The 26,878-nt window shown below is 45.1% G+C and overlaps 1 protein-coding gene across 2 annotated transcripts in view; it reads left to right on the top strand.

Moving 5' to 3' along the window:
• The window catches only part of tjap1 (tight junction associated protein 1 (peripheral)), a 73,855-nt gene that overhangs the window by 43,549 nt on the left and 3,428 nt on the right, over window positions 1-26,878 (top strand). For both annotated transcript variants that reach the window (XM_038960430.1, XM_038960429.1), the window contains 6 exons: window positions 5,080-5,272; window positions 7,786-7,814; window positions 12,621-12,782; window positions 16,663-16,729; window positions 21,645-21,752; window positions 22,004-22,087. In XM_038960430.1, coding sequence (XP_038816358.1) covers window positions 5,114-5,272; window positions 7,786-7,814; window positions 12,621-12,782; window positions 16,663-16,729; window positions 21,645-21,752; window positions 22,004-22,087 — 609 coding nt within the window. In that variant the 5' untranslated portion in view covers window positions 5,080-5,113. The remainder of the gene's footprint in view (window positions 1-5,079; window positions 5,273-7,785; window positions 7,815-12,620; window positions 12,783-16,662; window positions 16,730-21,644; window positions 21,753-22,003; window positions 22,088-26,878) is intronic.

The following is a 26,878-nucleotide window of genomic DNA, read 5'->3' as shown; positions in this document are numbered from 1 at the left end:
AGTTAGGTGGGTGTTGCAGTTTCCAAGGACAAAGGTCATATTTTAATGTCTAGTTGAACTTGATACATGCTATAGAATTTAGAGAATGTTTTCTACAGTATATGCCAAATTTTGTTTTACAAAGTTGGTTATAGGAAAAGACAAAAGGGTGAATGAGGCGGGACTCCTAGTGGCTGGGGACTTTAATACAGGAAAACTTCAATTTGTTTGAACTAATTTCTACCAGCATGTCACATTTTAATTGTATTTATTTCACCTTTATTTAACCAGGTAGGCTAGTTGAGAACAAGTTCTCATTTGCAACTGCGACCTGGCCAAGATAAAGCAAAGCAGTTCGACACATACAACATGTGTAACCAGAGGGGGGAAAAAACTCTAGACCACCTGTAATCCACACACAGAGACTCAAATAAAGCTCTCCCTCACCCTCCGTGCATCGGCAGGATAGAACAGCTACGTACGGTAAGACGAGGAGTGGGGTATGTGTCTATTTGTCAATAACAGCTGGTGCGCAATGTCTAATATTAAGGAAGTCTCGAGGTATTGCTCGCCCATGGTAGAGTACCTCATGATAAGCTGTAGACCACACTATGTACCAAGCAAGTTTTCATCTATATTTTTCGTAGTCGTCTATTTACCACCACAAACCGATCCTGGCACTACGACCGCACTCAACGATCTGTATAAGGCCATAAGCAAACAAGAAAATGTCATCCAGAAGCGGCGCTTATAGTGGCCGGGGACTTTAATGCAGGCAAACTTAAATCTGGTTTACCTCATTTCTACCAGCATGTCACGTGCAACCAGAGGGGGGAAAAAAACTCCACCTTTACTCCACACACAGAGATGCGTACAAAGCTCTCCCTCGCCCTCCATCTGGAAAATCTGACCATAATTCTATTCACCTGATTCCTGCTTACAAGCAAAAACTAAAGCAGGAAGTACCAGTAACTCGCTTAATACGGAAGTGGTCAGATGATGCAGATTCTACGCTATAGGAATGTTTTGCTCGCACAGACTGGAATATGTTCCGGGATTCATCCAATGGCATTGAGGAGTGTACCACCTCAGTCAACATCCACACCGAGCTAAAGGCTAGAGCTGCTGCTTTCAAGGAGCGGGACACTAATCTGGGTGCTTATAAAAACAACTGCTATGCCCTCAGACGAACCATCAAACAGGCAAAGCGTCAATACAGGACTAAGATTGAATCCTATTACACTTGCTCTGATGCTCGTCGGATGTGGCAGGGCTTGCAAACTATTACGGACTACAAAGGGAAACCCAGCCAGGAGCTGGCCAGTGACGCGAGCCTATCAGATGGGCAAAATTTTTTATTGAACCTTTATTTAACTAGGCAAGTCAGTTAAGAACAAATTCTTATTTTCAATGACGGCCTAGGAACAGTGGGTAAACTGCCTTGTTCAGGGGCAGAACGACAGATTTTTCCCTTGTCAGCGCGTGGATTCGATCTTGCTAACCTTTCAGATACTAGTCCAACGCTCTAACCACTAGGCTACCTGCTGCCAATAAAATGCATTTTATTGTTGTTTCGAGGCCAGCAATACTGAAGCATCCATGAGAGCACCACCTGTTCCAGACGAGCAAGACCTTTTAAACAGGTCAACATTCACAAGGCCGCAGAGCCAGACGGGTTACCAGAACGTGTACTCAGAGCATGTGCTGACTAACTTGTAAGTGTCTTCACTGACATTTTCAACCTGTCCCTGACCCAAGTCTGTAATACCTACATGTTTCAAGCAGACCACCATAGTCCCTGTGCCCAAGAACAGCAAGGTAACCTGCCTAAATGACCATTGACCCACAGCACTCACGTCTGTAGTCATGAAGTGCTTTGAAAGGCTGGTCATGGCTCACATCAACACCATCATCCCAGAAACCCTAGAGCCACTCCAATTCGCATAACGCCCCAACAGATCCACAGATGACGCAATCTCTATTGCACTCCACACTGCCTTTTCCCACCTGAACAAAAGGAATACCTACTTGAGAATGCTCTTCATTGACTACAGCTCAGCGTTCAACACCGTAGTTCCCTCAGCTCATCAACAAGCTAAGAACCCTGGGACTAAACACCTCTCTCTGCAACTGGATCCTGGACTGACCGTCCCCAGGTTGTAAGGGTAGACAACACATCTGCCACGCTGATCCTCAACACGGGGCCCCTCGGGGGTACGTGCTTATTCCCCTCCTGTATTCCCTGTTCACCCATGACAGCGTGGCCAAGCACAACTCCAACACCATTAAGTTTGCAGATGACACAACAGTGGTAGGCCTGATCACCGACATCGATGAGACAGCCTATAGGGAGGAAGTCAGAGACCTGGCCGTGTGGTGCCAAGACATCAACCTCTCCCTCAACGTGATCAAGACAAAGGAGATGATTGTGGACTACAGAAAAAGACGGGCCGTACATGCCCCCATTCTTTTCGAGGCTGTAGTGGAGCAGGTCGAGAGTTTCAAGTTCCTTGGTGTCCACATCACCAGCAAACTATCATGGTCCAAACACACCAAGACAATCGTGAAGAGGGCATGACAACGCCTATTCCCCCTCAGGAGACTGAAAAGATTTGGCAGCAGAGTATATCACTGGGGCCAAGCTTCCTGTCATCAAGGACCTCTATAGCATGTCAGAGGAAGGCCCTAACAATTGTCAGACTCCAGACACCCTAGTCATAGACTGTTCTCTGCCACCGCACCGCAAGCGGTGCCAGAGCGCCAAGTCTGGGTCCAAAAGGCTCCTTAACAGCTTCTACCCCCAAGCCATAAGACTGCTGAACGCCTAATCAAATGGCCACCCTGACTATTTGCATTACGCTGATGCAACTCGCTGTTTATTATCTATGCATAGTCACTTTACCCCTACCTACATGTACATATTACCTCGACTAACCTGTAACCCCCCCCCCCCCCCCCCCCCCCCCTATTTAGTCCCAAAAAATATACTCTTATTTTTCTTAACATCATTGTTGGTTAAGGGCTTGTAAGTGAGCTTTTCGGCGCATGTGACACATATAGTTTGATTTGATTGGCACTCTGCTCTGATGTCGCATACACTAGTTCTGACCATATGGCCCCACCCTACTGCACACGCTGCTGTCATGTCACAGGGAAGGTCATTGATCTTTCGTTGGAATTCCGCTGTGACGCACTAGCCTTTCCCTCCCTTTATTTCCCCCATTGAACCCATCCCCGGGTGGTTCACGCACTGTAAAAATAGCAACATGATGAACACCCCTGTGCTGCTGGGGTATTTGTGGGACATGAGAGAGAACAGGGGTGGAGGGGGCATCTGTGACACAGGAAGCGGTGGACTGATCGATGGCTTATGTTCATTGGTCCCCCCAGGGCATAATCCAGTCGTGCAATTATGCACTGTTTTGAATGAAGGGAATCTTTGAACCAAGCCAGAGGTGGTTAGACCTTACTTTATTCCATAATAATGTTTTCCTAATCATTCAGATTTCTCAGAATGCTCTCCCCAGGGATACATAGCAAAGTGCTGATGGGACTCCCTAAAAACACACCTCTTCAAACCCTTTTCCAAACCTTAACATAATTCTTCTAACCTGCTATGTTAATTTTTCTAACCTTCTGTGTAAATTCTCCTAACCTGCCATGAAGAAGTCACTTCTGGTCTTAGCTGTATCGAAGTGGCATGTTCTTAGGGTATCTCGAGTGCTGATTTTTAATCTGGTTTATTGTATCTGAACCTCTTAAGAGGATTTCTATGGCTTAAGTTGTCGGCATACTTTCAGTTCGGCTGGCGGGTATGTGCTCGAAATACTCCCTTAAAAGACCTTCGCTAGAAAAACCGCGGCAATAGTACTGTTTGTCCATTTTTTTGAGATGCCGTAGCCAGTATACACTTCCTCAAGATAACTCAAATCTGTCATTACTTTTCACATTTTTTGCCAAGGAGATCTGTCGCGCTATATTACATCCAGCTAAGATGTTTGCTGCACTTAATTGAAGAATCCCTAATGTTGACTGATGAAGGGGCGTAGACTTTGGCTACCGACTTCAGCTTGCCTCTAAAAAATGTGTGCACGGACAACTGGGGAAAAAACCTTGCCAAAGACAAATGTCATGATATATGCACAAACTCTTCAGAACTGTTTCGGCTGGAAAGCATACGGATGCATTTACAGTGCAATGAGTGCATCAGACTGGGGCATAAGTAACATGTATAATGGATATAGAGAGAACTACGGTACCCTTCTCTGTGCAGGAAGGAAGGACGGCTCTCTGGTGTTTCTCCACTCCCTGTGGCAATTGGATCCACAGGGCTACAAAGTGACTCAGCAAAAGCCAAGTCATCAATCAGAATAGATATAGTGACAGGCTCTTCTCCTGTTCAGCTTCTTAGTCATTTACGGCCACTAGTGTGTGTGGGTGTGCCTGTGTTCCTAAAAGTGCCTTCCGGAGCATCAGTGTGTGTGTGTGGTCCATGGTTTCGATTTTGGTGGGGGGTGTGGCTTCTTTTCCTAAAGAATGTGCCTAGTTTTTACATTCTAAACTTAGCCCACAATGCTTCCAGTCAGTGGACTGTAGTTTAAGAGTTTCTCTATTGGAAACACACTTCTGCTTGTAATCAATTGTAGGCTTGAGGGCATGCTCAGATTTTCCTCTCTCTCATTCTATTCCACATACACGTATGCACACACATACTCTGCAGGCAGAATTCTGAGAGCAGATATTTAAAATAAAACAAACTCCATCACGACACATGAATTGTGTTTGATGTTTATTTGAAGTGGCATCCCATACCCCTCCCTCCACTCTCCACTACAGACAGTTTGCACCAGGCAGCCGTTTTCTTTTACTGCCCACTGCTACTGCTCATCAAAGCCTATTGATTCAAACCACTTTTTTGTTGCAGCCGCTTTAGGAGAGAGGGAGAGTGGAGAGAGAGCCAGGGAGAGAGTATGCATGGTCGGAAGGGAGGGAGAGAAAGGGAGGGGAACTGGACACAGACCTTTACAGCTGGCTTTTTGCACAGGGCAGGGCTCAGGGCTGGTGGCGCTTCTACCACATCTAATGCTTGTCTCCTGGCAGGAATAACCGACCGGACAGACGCTGAGCACCAAGGATGACGAGCGCTACCCCAGCCAGGAAGCCGTACCGCAAGGCTCCGCCTCAGCACCGCGAGTCGCGCAACAGCTTGCCCTCGTTCCTAGAGGACCTTAGTGGGAGCACGCCGCCTGCGCCTGCCAACACCGCTGGCCCCAACCCTCCTGACCCCTGCCAGGTAATTCGCATTCCAAACCATACTCCAGGTTTTCAGCGAACACGGTTCACAGACCCCTACCTGAAATGCCCAGTTAGTCCTGAGGGCCGCAATGTATTTTCCTCCTCCTGGTCTCTGCTCTCGGACAGTGAGTTGGACGTCTCCAGCCTGGATCTTACCGTCCTGCCCCCACCCCAAATCTTCAGCCATAGAGGCATCACAGTGGGTGTCACAGCCAACCAGGCAGCCAGGGACTTGCAGGGGATGAGACGTTTCTTGAGCCGCAGTGAGGGCCTACTCGCTCTCTCTGGAGACGAAGACCTCCGCTCAGATGACTCCCAGCGAGGTGGCTACTCTACCTCTCCAGCCCAGTCTAGTCGCAGCCTGGAGCGCTCGCTGGTCTTCAAGGACAATGCAGACATCCTGGTTCCCAGAGGAGGTCAGCACCACCAGCAGACTTCCTTCCAGGGACTAGCCCTCCCTCCTAAGGGGATCCTAAAGCAGCCCAACCAGCTGGGCGTCCACTTCTCAGACCTCAGGAAGTCCAAGTCTGCCGAGATGCTTGGCCAGAGCCGAGGCCGTGGCCGGAAGCCCCAGAGGAGGTCTCTGGCCAAGACCACCTCAACCAGACAGATAATCCCATCCTCCACCTCGCAAAGCTCAGCAACCTCAGAAAGAATGATCCAATTCCTAGAAAATAAGCTGAAGTTCTCCAACTTCCTGGATGATGTTACCACCAGGGTCATCAGCCCTGCCAGAATGCAAATACTGGGTGGAAAACAGCAAGAGGACACAAGACCGGTTAAGGGAAACCAGCCTCAGCACCAGGCACAAAATTCTCCCTTGACTCCCGAAGCGAAGAAGAAGCGAGGAACCGAGAGGAAGTCTGCAATGAGCCGGCCGTGGGACGAGTGGTCCTCGGCGCTGGACAGGGACAGGCCTTCCAGGAAGGAAAAAGGTCGACCAACGACCTGGCACCCCCCCCCGAAGGACATCCCTAACCAGAATGCAGAGAAGCGTAGGGCAGACCCCCTCAGGGCAGGCCCCCTTAGGGAGGGAGCGAGGCCCAAAGCTGAGGGGCCCATCTACAGCCGTGTGGGGGGTGGCGGGGACTCCAGCTCTCGACGCTGCAGTGAGACTGATTGCGAGGACAAGAGTCGGCAGAGAGACCACCAACAAAAACTGCACCAGTCCTCTCAGCTGGACACCAGAACACAGCACAAGGACGCTATGGATAAACCCACAGCTAAATACGTGCCCCAGCCTCCTCACTCTGAAACAGTATCACAACACCTCTCTTTTTCTATTTTATCACAGGTCAAGGTATGTGAGGAGAAGTTCTTTCTTCCCCCCCCCCCCCTCCATTGTTGTACACCTTCCAGAAAAATAATTGGAAGCCTTCTCAACAAATGTGTTTTGTGTCGAGCGGATTCAACATGCGAGTTGCTTAGCTACAACTCTCGTCATATTATAAATTGAAATTACATTCGCCAATAACTGAAGGTAAGTCATTTCCCTAGATGGCTCGAGAGTAGAAACGTACTGTACAAACAATCAAGTGGTATTCACTAGCCAGCTTTCTAGTCCATTCCAAACTGAAAAGGTCAGTGTTGTGCAGCTGTCATGTTAGTTCATCCTTTTTTAAACTTATAGATATTTTTATTTCAATGCACTGCATTCTGTTATAGTGCTACACTGAGTGTACAAAACATTAAGAACACCTTCCAAATATTGAGTTCTCAGGCTTAAAAAACCCTTTTAACCTGTCTCCTCCCCTTCATCTACACTGATTAGAAGTGGAATATATAAGTGACATCAATAAGGGATCATAGCTTTCACCTGGATTCACCTGGTCAGTGGAAAGATCATGACAGTGTTTTGTACACTCGGTGTATAGCCGTTGTTGAGACTTGGCCATTATGTTGTAAAGATATTCTTGATTTAATACTGTGCAATTATTCTACAGAGAAGAGAATACAATATTCATAAATGTGGTGCTGATAACTAGCCACTTAAGTGCAGTAGATGCGCAGGCTGCTCTTCTGTGTAAACTGAAGGCTTTCTTTCGTTTGCAGAATGACAGGGGCTGTCAAATTGATTTCATAGCTCCGTATGTACGTATTGGCCTGTGCAACTAAGAGACATCATGTAAAATTCTGCCCTGGCTTCTTATCTCTGTAACCCTTTGGCTTCAACAGACACTGAAAACTACCAAGGAATCTGAATTCTGTGCGGTGCGAAATTGGTTAATATAAATGTGGAATCTTTTTTGTACAATTTCTGCTTAGTTCAGTCCTTGAAAGCTGGTGAGTGTTTTTGAAATGATGTGTATTGTTGTCAGGGAGTGCATCTCCAATGTTTCCCAGGTCTGTTCACTGTCTGTCTAGCTCAATGTCTCAAGGTTGTAGATGGAGAGCCTTTTTAAAAGAAATGACTAATTACAGCCAGTAGTGATTGCCGGTCCAGCAAAATGTCTGTTTTTTTGCAAACATATCTGCAATGGCCAAACTAATAGGATGTTTATGTTGTTGCAGGACTCCTTATCAGATGCAGACAGGATCAAGTAAGTAATTATTTTATAATCTCCTTATGCTTTGACAAATATGTGCTGTGTTTTCTGTGAGGAATGCTTCAGCCACAGGATTGAAAATACTAAATTTGACTTACAGTTTAAACAAACAGAAAACAGTGAATCTCAGCATGACTTCTTTGGGTTTCTGTGTCTATTTGCCTGCCTCACTTTGAGCCCAGTTTTGACACCTTAGTGTGTACTGTATAGATCAGTCTACTGTGTGGGAAGCTGTAGCCCCGGGTGGCGCGACCTGATTGGCACTGGGTAGATGGACTGCTTATAGGAGTTGGCCAGGTTGGCACCAAGCCACAGCCAGCCCTGCCCAGGAGCCCCAGCTGCTCCCGTCTAGACACTTCCTGGGGAGAGGGAGGCCGCACGCAGACGCCCAGCTTCTGCGTCAGTAACACTGTGTGGAGGGAGGGTTCATAGAGACATGGCTGATTCCAGATGGTGCTATGATGACAAGGCCCTGTGGTGGGAAGGGTGCTGCGCAGGTGGGCGAGAGTGGAAGAGGAGCAGGTTGCTGTTAGCACCAACATCCGTCACCCACACCCCCCTGCCTCCTACTTCTCCCACCCCAGCCTGGGCTCAAAGTGAATCTATGTAATCAGTGGCGTCTCCCTGCTGGAACCCCCCCCCCCCCAGCTGTGAAAACTCCACACAGCTAATGATGAGAGAAAGCAGCTCTGAGTATGTGGGGGAGTCCATTACCACCAGCCGTGCAGGATTGACCACTAGTACAGAGACGGAACACTAGTTGTAATTACAGCTCAAACTTTCACCTCCATCAGTCCTGCTGTCCTCCTCCGCTCCACTTCCTCTTCCAAAAGAATCCCTATAGTCAGCTAATTACCTCCAAATCTATCAACTGCGTGTGTGACAGTGCATGTTTGATGTGTCATTTTAGCCTCTCGCAGTAAAGTCTTGCCCAGCGCTGTCTCTGGTACACTACAGTGAAGTGGCCTTTGGTGTCAGTGAACGAGATGTAAAGGGTAAATATAGTCAGGCTACTATCCACATGTATGGCCATCATCAGGCAGCAATGCTTAATGAATTGCCACTGACGTAGCTGCTGTTGGATCCTCCCCCCCCTTCTCTTCCATGTGGTGGTAAATGCTGATAAGCTGCTTTGTGGCACAGAAGCGATGTCACTGATTGGCCTAGATGCCCCTGCGCTGGTGTGGGATGTTGAATGATTCTGTGTCTGACTAACTGAATACAACTGGACCTGAGCTGAGTGCCACTGTTAATCATTACCGCCCAGTCACTCACTCTTGCCCTAGAGTTACTCAAGACACCAAGTCTCCACAGAGGCCAGAGCTGAGTCTTTCTCCCCAGCGGTAGTGGAGTTTTGTCATGCTGTTCTATAGAATGTTGGCTGTTTGTCTACTGCGTTTGCTGCAGAGGACTGTTTCTCGATTGACAGACAGACCTTCCTCCTCTCTCCCTCCCGTTGTTTCCACCATACTCTTCTGAATGGGAAAAGGTCAGAAAAGTCAAACTAAAGTCACAATAGTTTTTTGTCAGAAATGGTTTCCCATTCTCCACTATATCTTGCTGTGCCTCACTGAGTTTTAAACGGCCTCAACCAAACATGCTCAACCATGCTCGTTGTGTTTTAGCAGTTTGTTTTTTTGTTTACCTCTCTTCCTATGCCGTACCTCTCTTCCTATGCCGTACCTCTCTTCCTATGCCGTACCTCTCTTCCTATGCCGTGTCTGTCGGTATGTATGGCTGACTAGACATAACACACAAATGCATCCCTCCAGCCTTTATCTCCAGGCTTGTGACTACCATGGGATGGCCCCTACGAAAGACAGAGATGTCACACGATGTCATGGCCACAGTGATAAGATGACTGACCATGTTGTTGCCATGAAGCCGTCAGGGAAATAGACATCAGAGGCCTAGGGAAGGCGGTCATTTTTAGTAGCAGTTTGCTCTTCACCTCACTATGATGCGCACACCTGCTTCTCTCACCTCTCGAAGATCACAAGGACAAAGTCTAATGGGATGAAAAGCTAGATTCAGCCACGGGCCTTTTTTTTTTTTTTTTTTTTTGGATGGTCAAGGGGCCTGGAACATAATTACAAATCATTTGTAGACTGCAAATTGAGCTCGAAGCCCAAACTGATATAATATTTGACCAAAACAATCATTTCAAACCTTGCTTTTACATATGGATACACCGAGTGTACAAAACATTAAGAACACCTGCTCTTTCCATGACATAGACTGACCAGGTGAATCCAGGTGAAAACTATGATCCCTTATTGATGTCACCTGTTAAATCCACTTCAATCAGTGTAGATGAAAGGGAGGAGACCGGTTAAAGATGGATTTTTAAGCATTGAGACATGGATTGTCAATGTGTGCCATTCAGATGGTGAATGGGCAAGACAAAATATTTAAGTGCCTTTGATCAAGGTATGGTAGTAGGTGCCAGGTGCACCAGTTTGTGTCAAAAACTGCAACACTGCTGGGTTTTTCCCACTCAACAGTTTTCCATGTGTATCAAGAATGGTCCACCACCCAAAGGACATCCAGCCAACTTGACACAGCTGAGGGAAGCATTGGACTCAACATGGGCCAGCATCCCTGTGGAACGCTTTCGATACCGAGGTCAAAAGGGCAACTCAATATTAGAAAGATGTTCTTAATGTTTTGTACACTTGGTGTATATCTCTCTTATGTGTGGGAATACTTTTGGTATTTGTTTTTAGTCTTTCATGTCCAACAATTTAAAACAAGAAAGGAAAAAATTTAGTTAGTTAGAAAAGTTGGGACGGGCTGCTAGTTTGGAAACCCTGGTGTAATGCATGTAAAACCCCTGAACCTCTAAGGATTACAAGTGAATTGAAAGACCGTTTCCCAATCCCAGTCTTTCAAAATACTTTCTGAAAGCTTGGGAATATCTATTTTCTCTTATCACAGTTATTTTTCCATTGCGCCTTAATTTACCACTCCTCCTCCTCCTGTTTGGCTCCCGGGGAGCATCTCGATGTGCAAGGCTGTTAGAGGTGTTTGTAACAGCCTAAAAAGTACCCTAACCGCAGTGCACTCAGGTTCTGGGTAGTCTGTAATTGCAAGACGCCTTTATGCTGTGACTAGTTCATTTTGCCTTTTGCTGTTGCACCGTAATGCTCAATCATCCAGGTTAGATCCAATGGTAGCCTCGCCTTGCTTTTATACACACTGTGCATTGGTTAGCAGCAGCAGCTCTGTGAAAGCGTGTATTCTACCATATAATTAATGTACAATTTTCCTCACTGCTTACGTGTATTTACAGCATAGCAGAGTGGATAATGCTCCTTTTGCTGTTTTTCTTCTTCTTTTTTTAACGTAAGGCGTAAGCTTGGCTTCTTATACACACCCACTCTCCGTGATCTGAATAGGAGCCGAGCTCATGTTCCTCATGTCACAATCCACATCAACATATGTGTTGTTTGTGTATGCGCACACATACTTAGCTCAAGTAAACTTGTACAGGGTAGTACCCACAGACTGTGCCAAAAACCAATCTGCCTTTTTACTCAAACCCGTGCCCTGAAAGAGCCAAAACAGAACAGAACCGTGCAGAAACAGTGAAATCCTGTGTGTAATTATAGAATAAAACATTGGCTGCCGCCCCACCAACCGTAACATACCATTAATTATTTATGTTCTCTTTTCTTGAGCCGCTCTGGTTTTGGTTGGCAAGTGTGTCTGCATGTGTAGGATACACGTGGGCATTTTCCTTCCTTCCCCTCTGGAGCTGTCGACTTAGTGAAGAGGACTAACCTGTTGCTCTGGAAGTTTGTACGGGAGCTTGTCGATTTTAAAGATTTTGTGTCTGCCAGCTGTTAGGTGGGGAAAATGTCCCATTTGACTATTGCAGACACAGCACGGGGAACACATAGCGGTGCGAGGGCTAATTTCATTCCACCCTGTCACACCCAATCACACCCTGTGACAGGGTAACGCACCTGGACGCTCTTGTTGTGGTCCCCTGTCTGCCCAATCAATTGCCTGGCTCTCACAACCTAATCTGAGCCCACTGGAAGTCTTACTTAAACATACGTCGGTGGACTGTAGTTAGGAGATTTTTTTGCTGCTAACTGCTGTCATGCAGCAGAGCGGTCCCCTAGGTATTGGGGTCTGTCTGAGCCAGTAGGACAGAGACCCTGAAAACAGTGGTTTTAATCGCAGTGTGCAGCCAGCAGTGAGTGGGTGGCTGGATGTGGCATAGTACGACACACGGTGTGGTGACAGGATTGTGGACAGTGGGTTGTGGCAGATGGCAGATGTGTCCTGTCCCATGGCAGATGCTCCGTCCCCCCAGCATCCTAACAGCTGCTCCCATTAAACTCCACAGACACACCAGGACAAAGGCAGGCAGCCACCCGACACACACACACACACACACGAGTGCTGTGGAAAACAATGCGTTCGCTCTCTCCAATACACACAGAGAAAAGACACACACTTTCTGTCATAAATATGCACTCACTCATATGCATGGACCTTTCTTTCACATATGCCAATTTTCCCTCATGTTAATCGTAGTTGTTAATTATGAATTTTTTCTCTATTCCCATTGACATTATTTTCAATAAACTGTGAATAAACTGTGTCCCTGAATTTTGGGTGAGTTCTGTGGCTGAAGCAAGTTCCCATGGCTCTCTGTTTGTCTTGTCAGTCTAGTCACTATGTGTGAATACAGTACTGTCTGTGAGTCATTCCACTGCACCTGGGCTGACTGCCCCCCCCCCCCCCCCCCTCCACCTTCACCTCTCTACCACTCCCTCTCCCCTCCAGGATCCTGCAGCAGCAGAATGAAGACCTTCGCCGGCGGCTCTCCCACACCACCCACAAGATGGAGGCCATGGAGACGGAGTTTGAGACCAGCCGCCACTACATGCAGGGGGAGATGGGTCGCACGCGCGACGACCTGGAGAAGATGAGAGACAAGTTCCGCAGGTGACGAGTTTAACCTCCCTCATTTCCTGAGCCCATTATCAATGATATGGGAAGCACTCTTGCCACCTCGTGACACGGATAATATTTCATTCCGTTACACCGCACAACTCACTTCCTCTCCCAACCTCACTTTTTTCGGAAACCGAAAGATGAAATGAATACCTTCCCCTGCAATCCATTTTTAATGAATCTGATCAAAGCTGTTGAATTAATGAGAGCTTAGGCATCTGATTATGCAGCTAGTTGTTACTTTAATTTCTTCAACCTCTGGGCATGTTGGATCGTCTATTTGAGAGCGAGGTGGGGGGGTTAAGTTTCTGCCACATGGAAAAAATGTAGATGCCAGGAAGTCTATGCTGTTTTATCTATGATGTATCTATCTATATTTCAGAACGTTGTTCAATGGGAGGATGTTACCATAGAGGAAGTGTGGTCGGGCGCTGAAGAGTCCTGTCAGCCCTAGTTAGTGACGACCAGTCCTTTTTAGAGTTGGAACTCAGAGCCTGAATGTTGAGCCAGAGCGACGTTTTAGTTGTTTATGTTCTTCGTTCTATACCACATTACGGGCACACAACCATGGTTCTTCTATCATTTGTCTTTCCTTCAATCTTTCCGGTGTTAAAGAACCTCTTGATTTAAAAGCGTCTCCTGCTTTCCCTGGCAATACACCTGCAACCCGCCTCTCAGTTTTTGGTTAAGAAATCAATCTCTACACATCTGCTTGTTAATCAAGTTACTTCTGAAGTAAAAGGCAGGCCCAGTCCCATCTTTATTCAACAAGCTACAAAGTTGTATAAAGATTTAAAATGTTCACAGTTTAGCGATAACTAAAAAGCTTATTAACGGAAGTTGGTCTTGAAAAGCCTGGAAAATGCGCGCTTTGATTCCTAAAAAAAACTAACAATTTAAAATAGATTTGAGTATATATTTTTTTGCTCCTAATTTGTGAGTTTAAGTGCAGGTAAAAAAAAAAGAGGCAAAAATGGTCGGTATGCATAATCCACCTTTTTAATGAGACAAACTCTCTCACTTTAATGAGATTGTAAAGCTTATGTTATTATGAAGTGTCATGGTAATGATCAATGCGTTTCCCACCACCACACTGAGGAAACTAAAACTCCTCCAGAGGGAGGACGCAGGGCTGAAGCTGGTAAATGGGACTTGGCGGCAACACATTTTCCCATATCTGCTGTCGGGTGATAATGGTTGCCATTTTGTTTCTTAAGCATTTTAATCGTTAAATATGTTGCTTGCTTTAGAATTATTTTCTAATACATTTCCAATAGCTTTATATGTAAATGTGCCATTTCATTTTTATCTCGCTGTCCACATGTATGTGGAGAAATAGATTTGCTCATTTACTGTTACGAATGCTTTGGCTCTGGGTTGCGGTAATGACTTAAATGTGCATATACACAAGATTCCAGGGAAAACCACGTGGCTGCTCATTTCAAATCCCGTGTGTGTGTGTGTTGTGTGTGTCACATTCAAAAGCAATCATCCCAGTTTATCTCCAATCAAGAGGCATCTTCCTGTTTTTCGCTCTGAGCAACCAGTCACTTTCAATTATCCCTGCAGTGTTTCCATCAATAAATCACAGAATGAGGCTACATGCCTATGTGGGATGCGATGGTCCATCTGCATTTCCGTACTAGATGATCACACATTCAAATGCAGCCTCAGCAAAGATGAGGGTTCAATTGGATTACCATCAGTTAACTAGTGTGCTCCCCTCGTATGTCCTATCTGATTATCACCGGGCAGCACCGTTACACAGATGTTTTCAGAGATCAATCTCTGAAAAGGCTCTGGGAATGAAAAGCCAATTGTTGTAATTACGACTACAATTCTTTTATTTAGCTCTTTATTTAGTTTACCAGACCCATTAGCAGCATTCACATGTGACTCTGAGGGCTTCATTTGATTAGTTTACGGCTGCCAGACTATTCAATCTGACTTCTTAGTGGAGTCATCAGGTGACTGTAATTGCTCTCCCCAATTTGAAGTCCATCAGCACATTAGTCAGATCAATGTCTAGCCTCTGAAACCCTGAAATGCAGCGGGAGTGTGAGCAAAAAGTATGGACTCAATACTGTAAGTCCGGATAAGAGCGTCTGCTGAATGACTTGAATGTCAAATGTAAATGGGTACCGCTGTGGTCTCGGTGGGAATCGGTGAGCTTTGCTCAAATGTTTTTTCAATTTTGATTGGGGAAAAAGACAGTGAAAGTCATTGGCGGTGATTTGCAGCGAAGCCTTTTTGATTAGAGAGGAATGCGACCGATGTGTCCAGAGGGTAATGAGAGATGCTGGTGTTATTGGGAAGGACAGCCCTTTGGGAAATATGTCTTAAAAAGTCAGAGGTTTTGTACTATGAATCCCATCGATACACACGAGTATCACCCTGGACACTACAATAGCTATTTAGTGTCATTGCATCAGGGTTGTAATATAAGTAAGGTTACACCAGTGCGCGTGTCCATGTGCAATATTGTTCGATCAATGAATCAATCACGAGGCCAGTTGGCCCGGGGACAGCAGTTATTGTGACACGTGGTCAAATGAGCACCCAGCATGGCTCATGGCAGAAAGAGGAAATGAAACTAGTAGGCTAGAGCCTGGCCCTGGTGCAGACCTGACTACCACGGAGAGGATCACAGGCTGATGGACTCTGGCCTTGTAATCTGCTCTCAGTGGAAAGGGTGACGGGCAGAGTGCTTTGTGAGCATCATTTGTGTGCTTCTTAGACTTCGATTGGATTTCAGGTGTTGGATTTTCAGACGACAGTCCTGCGTTCATACCCTCTGGGGTTTCTGTGAGATGGGGTTTGAACCCATACAAAGGCAATATTTGTAATATAACAATCACCAAGTGATGAGACCTTTTTTTTTTAAATGCAGATTTTTTTCTCCAAACATCTGTTTCTTGTTTTTTTTTAAAGTCTCAAAGGGAGTTGACTTGAGCATAGTTTATCATGATTCACGCTTACTGAAATCTTAAGGTGTGGCGTACTTTAGTGCCCTGAACTTCTGGACTACCACACCTCTTTACTGTTGCTCACCATTACACATTGTGAGCGTGACTGATGATGAAGGTGGTGCACAATCAGGAGTTCTAAACAACAGGAACGTCAATACCTATTCAGTACATGACTGCAGGGCCCATCTCAAACATGTCCTGCAAAGCTATGTGGAAAATCAGTATGTTGCCATTTTAGCCCTTTTAAATTTTCTCCATAATTGCATTCCATGAAATACACAACCTCTCATTTTTTGGAGGAATTTATCTAGCCAATTTAGGAGGCAGTGGATAGTGGGAAAGTAATTGCTATTGGTCCTATTGAAATGGTTTTAATACAGTCCCCTCTCTCCCTTTTCCTCCCATCTCTCGTAATTTGTTCCGAATATCTAACCTGTTGAAAACCGGAGCGAGTAAAACTCTGATGGCTTCATTAAGTCTGAGAGGATTCATACCGCGCTGCTGTTGAGTAGCAATGGAAATAAAGTGAACTAAATGTGCATGGATGTGACTGCCAAGAGAACTGCATGCATACTTGTACTGCAGGATTTGCCCGTTTTCTGGTGCCTCATTGTGGAGATAATTCTGGTCTATATGGCAATCTGAATTATTCATTTGACAACCAGACAAGACGTACAAGAGAAGACAACCGTGTAATTTGAACTATGATGGGAGGCGATTGTACTGAAAAAGAAAAGGGTTGAGTTGTTATTTTACTGCAGTGCTACGTTCTGTACCAGTGGACTCTGTGTCTCAGTCTCTGCAGCATAGCATCTGTGGGTTTCCAATACGTGTTCTATCTGGATGGGGCTCAGCTCTGTAGACACGGTACTATTAACTGAGACACATTCTGTCCTCCACAGACTGCAGAACAGCTACACCGCCTCCCAGAGGGCCAACCAGGACCTGGAGGAGAAGCTTCATTCCCTGGTAACCTTTCACCTCTCCCACCTGCCCTCTTTGCTTATCTATAGGTGTTCATTGGCCATAAATATTTCATGTTCTTCTGGTGACTACCTTTTTTAAAGGAAACATTTACACACAACTTAACCTGCACTCCCATTTCCCAAAATACTGCTTTTCCTTTTGACCTTTCCCTGGTCAAAAGTATTGTAGATTTGCAAACACTACAATGTCCAAAGGTTTCTATGTCGAAGGAGTTTCCCAGCATGCCAGGTCAGTGGAGTTATTCTTTATTGGGAAAGAACCTTTCCTATACAGCGGTGTGTTTAAAAAAAAATACATAATTTAAGAGCACTCATTATGCCATTATCCAACACCTGTCAGCTAATTATGCCTCAGGGTCTCTTTTGGAAGGTTCTGTGGTGCAGAGTGCTGCAAGGGATTAGCACAGAATGATCTGGCCTTTCATTTCAAGTCAATTCTTTCGATCACCCATGTCTCTGCTAGCCCCTCTGGGAGATGGGAAGGTCCACAGCTCTGCTATTCCCCCAGGCAAACGTGTGTCTGTGTGCGCGAGCTCACACACGCTCCCCAACCACACTAGGTGACAACCAGGTGTTTTATGTGCAAAGAGACTCTTTTCCCACAATGTCAAATCCCAGACTGTCCCTTTTAAGACATAGGTTACTATGTATGATGCTGTACATTTATTGGATGATTATAATACGACTCATCAACCATACAACCTAACAACCACCAATCAGATATTGTGTGTCAGGACATCAAGTATGCATCTATGTTCTCTATATGTATGCTGCTGTTTACACATGCGTGATGGTTGTTTGATTAGCCCATCTCTGTGTGTGTATGTTGGTGGTATGTGTATGCGTGTGCATACTGTGTCTATTCTTTCTAATCCAATCACGTTTAGTCAAAGCAAACATTCCCACTGGCCAAATATTAATTTCCCATAAATATGTAGATTGACTAATGTCGAAATAGTTCGCTGTGATCCTTTGCTGGTGGCTGTGGTACGATCCCCTGCCCTCTGTGATAGCTGTGTGACAAAATCAAAGTTCAAGCTGCTCTGTTTTACACTGACAGGGAAATAAAGGATGTTGCTTGGTGTAGTGTGTAACTGCCAACTCTCCGCATGGCAAGTGATCTGAGCACAACTACAAGCCACCCCCCTTGACTGCCCATTACCCACAGGCTAGCCCTCCCCAGACTGGATTCACACCACAGATGTACTGTGGAATTATCTACAAACATTCTACTGTCTAATTCTGACTTCAGTCCAGCCCTGTTAATTGTCATTGTAGAGGAGGTAGCTTTAGGAAAACAGACGATCGAGGACTGATGGGCCGGTTGGAGCTTTGTGTTTGGGACAGGTGATTTGGTAGTGTGTGTGTGAGTGAGGCTGGCCCTGATGTGAGGTAATCTCTTTGCAATTGCCAGAGGATTACTCTGCCCAAAACATGCTCTGACCCCACATTCACCTTGTCAACGGTGGCCTTTAAAAATGCACAGTAGGGATAGGCAGTTAAAACGATGTCTGTGTTTGAGTACTCATCATTTTTGAGTTCTTGCATGTTACCGTGGAACTTGGCTGAACTCACAACGTTTGCAGTATGCTATCTATTGTTCCAATTACTGGTTGTTCTGATGCACAACGGAAAACAAAACTTTACGCGTTTTCACAGCATTTGACAGTTAGACATTTTTGTCGGTCACTGCTTATTAATTTAACCTGCACAATGGTTGCATTTGTACATTTTTGGATTCAATTATTAAACGAATTGCAAACCTTGAATCAAATTATCGCGTACTCGCCGCCATCCCTAGCACACAGCTTTCAAATACTTCCTCATCCTTGTGGATTCCATTATTTTTGTGTTAAGCCTAAATTGATGCAATTTTCCCGGTTCTGTTGATTGTGTGACTTGGGAATAGGCCTATGGACCACTGTCTAACAGTCGAGGCTTAAATGACAGGCCTGTTTCAACCTATTCTGACGTGCTGCGTTAGAGGAGTTCGCAATCAGAAACCATATTAGCACGGGAGATCTCGCCAAGTGTCCAAAAGAAGAGACCAAAATGTTCTGTGTTGTCTTTGTTCTCATCATCCGTCTCTTTTCTCCCCCCCCCCCCCCCCCCCTCTCTCTGTCTGTTTCTCTCATTCGCTCTCATGCTGCTGCCTCGTGACGGGCTGTCTCATCATCATCAGGCTGCTATCAGTCAAACCTGGGTCTACGCAGTTGCGTTATCATTTCTATTTCTCTCCCGTCTCCCTCCCTCCATCCTCCCCCTGAGCATTTATTGCAGTTGTCATGTTCATTACTGCTCTGCTTGTCGCCTCTGAACTAGGAAAGTCTCTCCATCCTCTTGTCTTGTCCTGGCAAACTGCTCTAGATGTCCCGCAGTCGATCATCCTGTCTGTGTAGCTCTGCTATGGTCCCTATGCATGGGGGTTGCGTTGGGCATGAGGGGCTGGGCGATATGTGTATCTCTGGGTGTGCCCAGGGATTGAAACTTTTAGTTTTCAAGTCCCCCACCTCTCTGTGCGCTTAGTGTACAAAACATTAGGAACTGTTTCCATGACGTAGACTGACCAGGTGAAAGCTATGATCCCTTATTGATGTCACTTGTTACATCCACTTCAATCAGTGTAGATGAAGGGTAGGAGACAGGTTAAAAAATGATTTTTAAGCCTTGAGACAATTGAGACATGGATTGCGTATGTGTGCCATGCAGAGGGCAAGACGAAAGACTTGTGCCTTGTTAACGGGGTAATGTAGTAGGTGCCAGGCACACCGGTGTGTCATAAACTGAAACGCTGATGGTTTTTTCACGCTCAACAGTTTCCCGTGTGTATCAAGAATGGTCCACTATCCAAAGGACATCCAGCCAACTTGACACAGCTGTGGGAAGCATTGGAGTCAACGTGGGCCACATCCCTGTTGATTAGCTTTCGACACCTTGTCGAGTCCATGCCCCGACGAATTGAGGCTGTTCTGAGGGCAAAAGGTGGTGTAACTCAATATTAGGACGGTGTAGACTGTATATCCCCTTTACCATAGGCGTGTTACGCTCTGCAGCACAAGTGCTGTAGAAGAGATCACTATGGTGTTTTATGGATGTGGCATTGCCCAGTCAAACTGTCTCTCTGCATCACAATGGCTGGCTGGCTTATTTCTGTGTGCATTTGGTATTTCTCCTCCTAAGCCTCTTCAGTTTAGCATATATAAAGCAAATTGGTTAATTATTGACATGGCAGCCAGTGGAGCAGGAGATGCAGTCTGCGTCTCATTCTGTCTATACGTCTCTCAGTAACTCCCTTTCTCACTGATTCTCTATGGACAGATGGATGACGGTTCCTCTTTTCTACCAGGTGTGATTTAGCGGTGGTGACCACACCCTCTCCCTCTGAGGATTGGATCTTGCTATTTTCATAGTTCAATCATGTTGCGCGATCGATCACGACCTCTAAAACAACTGGACAGAGCTGCTCAGTGCTGACTTCCGTGCAGGCTTCAGTTAACATCTAGCTCGTAAATGGACAATGTCAGAAAGAAGATGCAGGGAGGACCACCCCCCAGATTAAGACATTGTGCTTGGTGTGCTCACCAATAATGATGTTGATATTGTGTTAGCAGATGGTCAGAACAGCAGCCGTGGTCCAGGCCTCTCTCAGCTGTTCACAGGGTGACAGTGCAGATCCAAACCCCACGCAGTGGGCTCACTGGAGGCTCTAATGGGGGGGCGGGTAGCCTAGTGGTTTGAGCGTTGGGCCAGGAACTAAAAGTTTGCTTGATCGAATCTCCGTGCTGACGAGGTAAAAATCTGTCGTCCTGCCCCTGAACAAGGCAGTCTGTTCCCCGGTAGGCCGTCGTTGTAAATAAGACTTTGTTCTTAACTGACTTGCCTAGTTAAATAAAGGTTCAATTAAAAAATAACAAATAATGAGCCTGTGGTGAATATTAATGCAACGATCTGGGCCTGTGCTTGCTCGCTAGCTAACACACACACACACACACACAGAGGAGTCACAGCATCTGGATCCGCACGCACTATTAATTGGTCTGGAAGTTCTCCAGCTCAGCGGTTTAGGGATTGTTTTCTGCGAGAGAACGTACCGAAGCCCAGAGAAACTGTTTTTTTCCCCTTCCCCTGTTAAAACTTGAGAAATATTGCACGTATAGTGTGAAGTCCCTACTGTAGCAATCCCAATTTGTTGGCTAAGTCATGGTTACTTAAAAAAACACTCACCATAGCCAATCAGGACCACAAGCTATTCCTGTGGTACCTCTGGAATCCGAGACATCTTGTTATATTAGAAAATCCCTTTAATCCTGATTTATAATGATGCATCAGATAATATTAGTGCTGAAGCTACAGAGTATTTGATCAATTGTTGCCTAATATGGATTTTTGCATAACCCATCTGTCCTGTTGTTAGTGTTATTCTCATAGCTGGATGTTAACTGAAGCGATTCACTGGCTCTCTTAACGATACAACAGCGTGTCACCTGCCCAGCTGTTTGACTGCAGTTCTAGGTTATTGTATTCCCCAAACGTATGGCGTGAGTGCGAGAGGGAGTAACCGCATTATTAGGGTGACTCGGCACAGACTCAGACCCAGAGTCCTTTTTGAGCTCACACTTTGTCACTTCATAATGTGCCATCGATCGTTTTTTATGACATTTTCTGCGGCTGTACATTTTTTTTGGTTTCTCTCTCTCTCAACACACCGCTGAGCTGAGTGGCTAGCAACAGCCTTTGGAGGTGACAGGCATTAGCTGTAATCAATAAGGAAATCCCTATGTGTGCTTACTTAAACATAGAGTCCTGCAGCTAGTGCTGGCTATGGTTATCCCTCCGCCAGTGATGCATGACGCTGCTTTTCTAATGTTATGCATCCCACCACCATTATCCGTCTGCAGCTCCGTAAGGTGGAGAGGGACAAGAAGACCACGGACCAGGAGATAGTGGAGCTCACCAACAAACTCCTGGACGCCAAGAACACCATCGACAAGCTGGAGGAGTTGAACGTGGGTGTTGTCCCTCTTTGAGTTATCTCATACCAGATATGAAGTTAGATGTATAGTATAGAACCAAAGTGTGGGGGGGGTGGAAAATTGAGACCTTGAACAGATCAACCACCGTTCTGAGAATCAAAGTCCAAGTGCTTTGTGAGAAATGGACGTTTCCAGTATACCTCTAACATTTTGTCTTTTTTATCCTTTTCTCTCTCTATACCCCCGACCCTTTCACCCCTTTGTTCTATTCTTCTCCCTGACAGGAGCGCTATCGGCAAGATTGCAATTTGGCCGTGCAGCTTTTGAAGTGCAATAAGTCCCATTTCAGAAACCACAAGTTTGCAGATGTAAGTACAGCTCTGATCGTATGATGTGAATGATTACGTCTCATATATGCAACGCCTTCCACTTGTCATGGTGGCACTGTTAGATCTTTGTGTTTTGCCCTCCGCAGTGACACTCTTGGACATGGGAGAGAGAAAGAGGGGGAGAGAACGGTCGCCTGGGTGACTTGTCTGACCCTGGCGTCAGAGGACTAGGCAGAGAGAGAAACAAAGAGAGTAGAAAGAGGGAGAGGGTAAAAAAAAAAAGCAGTGTTTTTCCTGGCCGCTTTATCACAGCTCCTGGCCTTTGTGTGTTTTTTGAGTGTTGACCAATCAACTCTGAGGTGGACGATGTACAGTACCAGAAATACTTTCTTAGTTTGGACCTGCCATTGACTTCAATGAAAACTTGAAGCACCTCAGTCGCTGTTCTCACCTCTGGGTTCTGGCCCATAATGTGATCAGTGATGTCTCTCCACTAAATCAAGAGCCACTGAGTTCAACACTGGCTTTATCAGAGCTATTAAACCACAGACTGCTGGGTAATCAACACATCAGCTAACAACGGACTTGAAGTCAGTATGAATAAACAAATCCATCTCAATCAAAGTGTTGTGCTATGAATTTCTCTTAGATTAAATGTTTTTCTCAGGTGTACAATCCATTAGATTCCTATTTCACTCCCTGAGACTCGAATAAATACATTTAGTGTGAGCAGCTTCCCTTTTAGTGCCAAAGTCCAACACTACCTGTGCTCTAACAATCCAATCCCTTATTAAATGAGAGACAGTGTTTGGAGGTGCGGCTTAGTGACTTTAGGGTCTTTTCTCCAGTCCATTGATGCACAGGGCTACCTGCCGGCTCGAACACCTTCAGTTAGGAATTAAGACAGCACTGTAGATGAATAAACTGATACTCTGGTCTCCGGAGGACTATTACTACCGATGCGCCAGCCAGGTTGTCGCCGCAGGGCCGTGACAGGAGCCAGGGCTATTTTTAGGAGAAGTATAATTCATCTGAGCAGAAATATATCTCCCAGTCCTGCCGTAATTCATTACAGGATGTGTGGCAGCCAGTATTACTGCTGGGGAACGTAACACCTTGCCTCAAACTGCAGATCCGCCTCATTTTATTCCCTTGTTTTGTGATCAGCTTATTTGTGCTTTGAGGGAACTATTTTATGCTCTCCTATATTTGTCATGTGTTAATTGAAAGTGAGTGTTTTGCTTACCTGGTGGTTCTATACCAAAGGCAACTTTAGTACTTAAACACACATTTCACATGATCTTTTTTAAACTGCTCAAGTAGTCAAAGGCATCCACGTTGTGCAGCCTGTTCAAACACTTGTTGATTGTATGGACTTCCCTTAGTGAGCCAGCAATTTCCCCCCCCATGTTTTGTCTGAGGTTGCGAGACTGATTTAGTGTATTTATATGCCACATAGAAGATGCCCCCCCCCCCCCCCCCCCCCACATGCGATTTAAGGTACAATGAGTGCATACATTTGAAGCATCTTGGAATTTCAAATATCTTGGTGTTTCCAGCATCACCCTCTGACCAACTTAGCTACTTAGGACTTATAAGAAACTAGTGAGCAGAACTTGGTAGTTCTTGTACTGGGTCTACCGACTGAGATCTAAGTCTAATTGTTGCAGCAAACTCTTTTTCGCAAAACAAGTAAAGTGCCTTGGAAGACGAGGACACATTTTCGAAAATCAAAGCATTAACCATTAGGAAACCTCCCCTTGACAGTCATCATCCATTAGGAGAGAATCAGAAAGGGGGAGAGGAAGCATGACACCAGCCGATAAAAGCACACCAAAGGGCAACATGGATAACCATGGTTACGGCGTCCTCCTGGGAAAGGATCCTGCAGAATGGACAAGGACAGGCAAGGAGACAGACAGGAGGGCAGAAAGAGGCAGACAGACAGCATTGAGTTATCCTGTGTCCAGATGCGCTGCTCCCTGGGAGGTGGTCTGAAACGAAGCTGTGTATACAAATCATCTTATCAGGCGGGCAGCAGCCATCTGTGGGAGATTTAATGAATTCTGAAGATTGCCTAAGGAAACAAGTCAATTATACAGCATTGCAGAAGTTGCCCAGCAGCCCAGTCCTGAGGCTACTCGCTAGAGTGGATTGGCTGTCTGTGAGCACCAATTCACACTGCTGCACATGTAATTGTTCTATGAGAAAGCTCAGCTTTTGTCTACCCAGGCATTATGCCATATATAGTATGCCCACTTTGCCTCAAACTGGCCCTCTATTGATGCGTTTATGCTAATTGGTAACATTTTCAGCGCACAAGCAGTTAATACAAAAGCATGTAAAATGACCATGACTGTGGCCATCAATGGGCCCGTGCAGATTTACGTCACAGTGATTGCCTGCAGTGCCTGTAATAATACAGCCAGTGTTCTATAGGAAAGAATGGTCTCTAAAAAGGTCTTTAACTCACTGAATAATGTAACACTTTTTGCTACAGCTATTGCGTGTCTTTAGTTAAGGCTCCAAAACCACAGTACCATGGACGTGATGCGTAGCTGCTTGTTAGCTCGTCATGACCAGTGATGTACAGTACCAGTCAAACGTTAGGAAACACCTACTCATTCCAGGGTTTTTCTTTATTTTTACTGTTTTCTACATTGTAGAATAATAGTGAAGACAACAACTATGGAATCATGTAGTAACCAAAAAAGTGTTAAACAAATCAAAGCTGTCATCAAGGCAAAACAGTGGCTACTTTGAAGAATTTTAAATATATTTTGATTTGTTTAACACTTTTTTGGTTACTATATGATTCCATATGTGTTATTTAATAGTTTTTATGTCTTCACTATTAATCTACAATGTTGAAATTAGTAAAAAATAAAGAAAAACCCTGGAATGAGTAGGTGTTTCCTAACTTTTGACTGGTACTGTATATAAACCTCGGATTGCTGATGCTATGTATTGGCCAATGAGGGTTTGAAGCCACCGGTTGGCCATATTGTCACTCCCCAGAAGGAACAGCATAACAATTAACGTAAATCAACAGTATTTCAATTAAATGTTTAAAGGACATACGTATTTGTTGTTGTAGTGGAGACATTAACATTAGAACCTTTGGAAAAAGTATACTTTTAGGATATTTTTTACATACAGTGCATTCTGAAAGTATTCAGACACCTTGACTTTTTCCACATTTTGTTACATTACAGCCTTATTAGAAAATTGATTAAATACATTTTAAAAATCCTCATCAATCTACACACTATACCCAATAATGACAAAGTGAAAACAGGTTTTAAATTTGTGCACATTTATTACAAATAAAAAAACAGACCTTATTTACATAAGCATTCAGACCCTTTTCTATTAGACTTGAAATTGAGCTCAGGTGTATCCTGTTTCCATTGATCATCCTGTTTCCATTGATCATCCTTGATGTTTCTACAACTTGATTGGAGTCCACCTGGTGGTAAATTCAATTGATTAGACATGATTTGGAAAGGCACACACCTGTCTATATAAGGTCCCACAGTTGACAAGGCATGTCAGAGCAAAAACCAGCATCGTGCTGTGGGGATGTTTTTCAGCGGCAGGGACTGGGAGACTTGTCAGGATCGAGGATAAGATGAACCGAGCAAAGTACAGAGATCCTTAATGAAAACCTGCTCCAGAGCGCTCAGGACCTCAGAATGGGGCAAAGGTTCACCTTCCAACAGGACAACAACACTAAGCACACAACCAAGACAATGCAGGAGTGGCTTCGGGACAAGTCTCTGAATGTTCTTGAGTGGCCCAGCCAGAGCCCGGACTTTAACCTGATCGAACATCTCTGGAGAGAACTGAAAATAACTGAAGTGACGCTCCCCATCAACAAAGTACTGAGTAAAGGGTCTGAAACTTAAGTAAATGTGACATCTAATTATTTATTTTTTATATAAACTTTTTAGCTTTGTCATTTTGGGGAATTGTGTGTGAATTGATGAGGGAAAAAACCCAATTTCATCCATTTTAGAATAAGGCTGTAAGGTAACAAAATGTGGAAAAAGTAGAGGGGTCTGAATACTTTCCGAATGCACTGTATATGTTTAGCTCAAACTATAAAATTTGAAAGTATGCATTAATGTGTCTATTAGAATAAACGTGGAAAAAACAAATCTAGACATTAATAAATGCATTTCTATACCTTCTAAAATGTTTTTTTTTATTTTTTACAAATGTGAGTGCCAAGATGGAGGCGCAGTGGCTTCACAGCGCTCCTTGTCAGTCATCTAGTGTATATACATCATTGGTTATGACCTGTGACTAGGCAGCCTGTTAGCTCTCTATACGTAATTGGCCCAGAGGTCAGGGGTATGTCATATAAAATTCAGGGGTCATCCTGGCAGCCCTGTGCTGTTTTATTGATCCGGCCCCGACCGGCTGACCAGAGGAAGTGAACGGGAGGAGGGCGGGCTGTCCGATCGTTGCTCACCAGGATCGTTAGGGCATCAGGCAGTGGGTGCTGTGGAATCACCTCTTCTCTCTGCCCATTTTCCACAAATCAATATCTCTGCCCTGCCTCTTCACACCCAGTATTACCGTGATAGAAGGGCCCTAGATGCCTGCCCTTTTTTTCCTTTACTCTCTCTACTCACTTTCTCTTTCTTTCTCGCCACCCTTCAGTTATCTCATTAGAGGTGAGAGATTTTTTTTTTTTTCATTCTTTCTGCTATTCATTTCCTGTGAATGGGGAGTCGGGGACAAGGAGACATTTGGTGGCCAGGGAAGAAAGGCAGCAGGAGACAGTCTCCTTCACAGCGCTGATTGAGGTTGAGATAGTCCTCT

Source organism: Salvelinus namaycush, chromosome 22 (genome assembly GCF_016432855.1).
Source record: "Salvelinus namaycush isolate Seneca chromosome 22, SaNama_1.0, whole genome shotgun sequence".
Lineage (NCBI taxonomy): Eukaryota > Metazoa > Chordata > Actinopteri > Salmoniformes > Salmonidae > Salvelinus > Salvelinus namaycush.
This window is presented reverse-complemented; position numbering and strand designations above follow the sequence as displayed.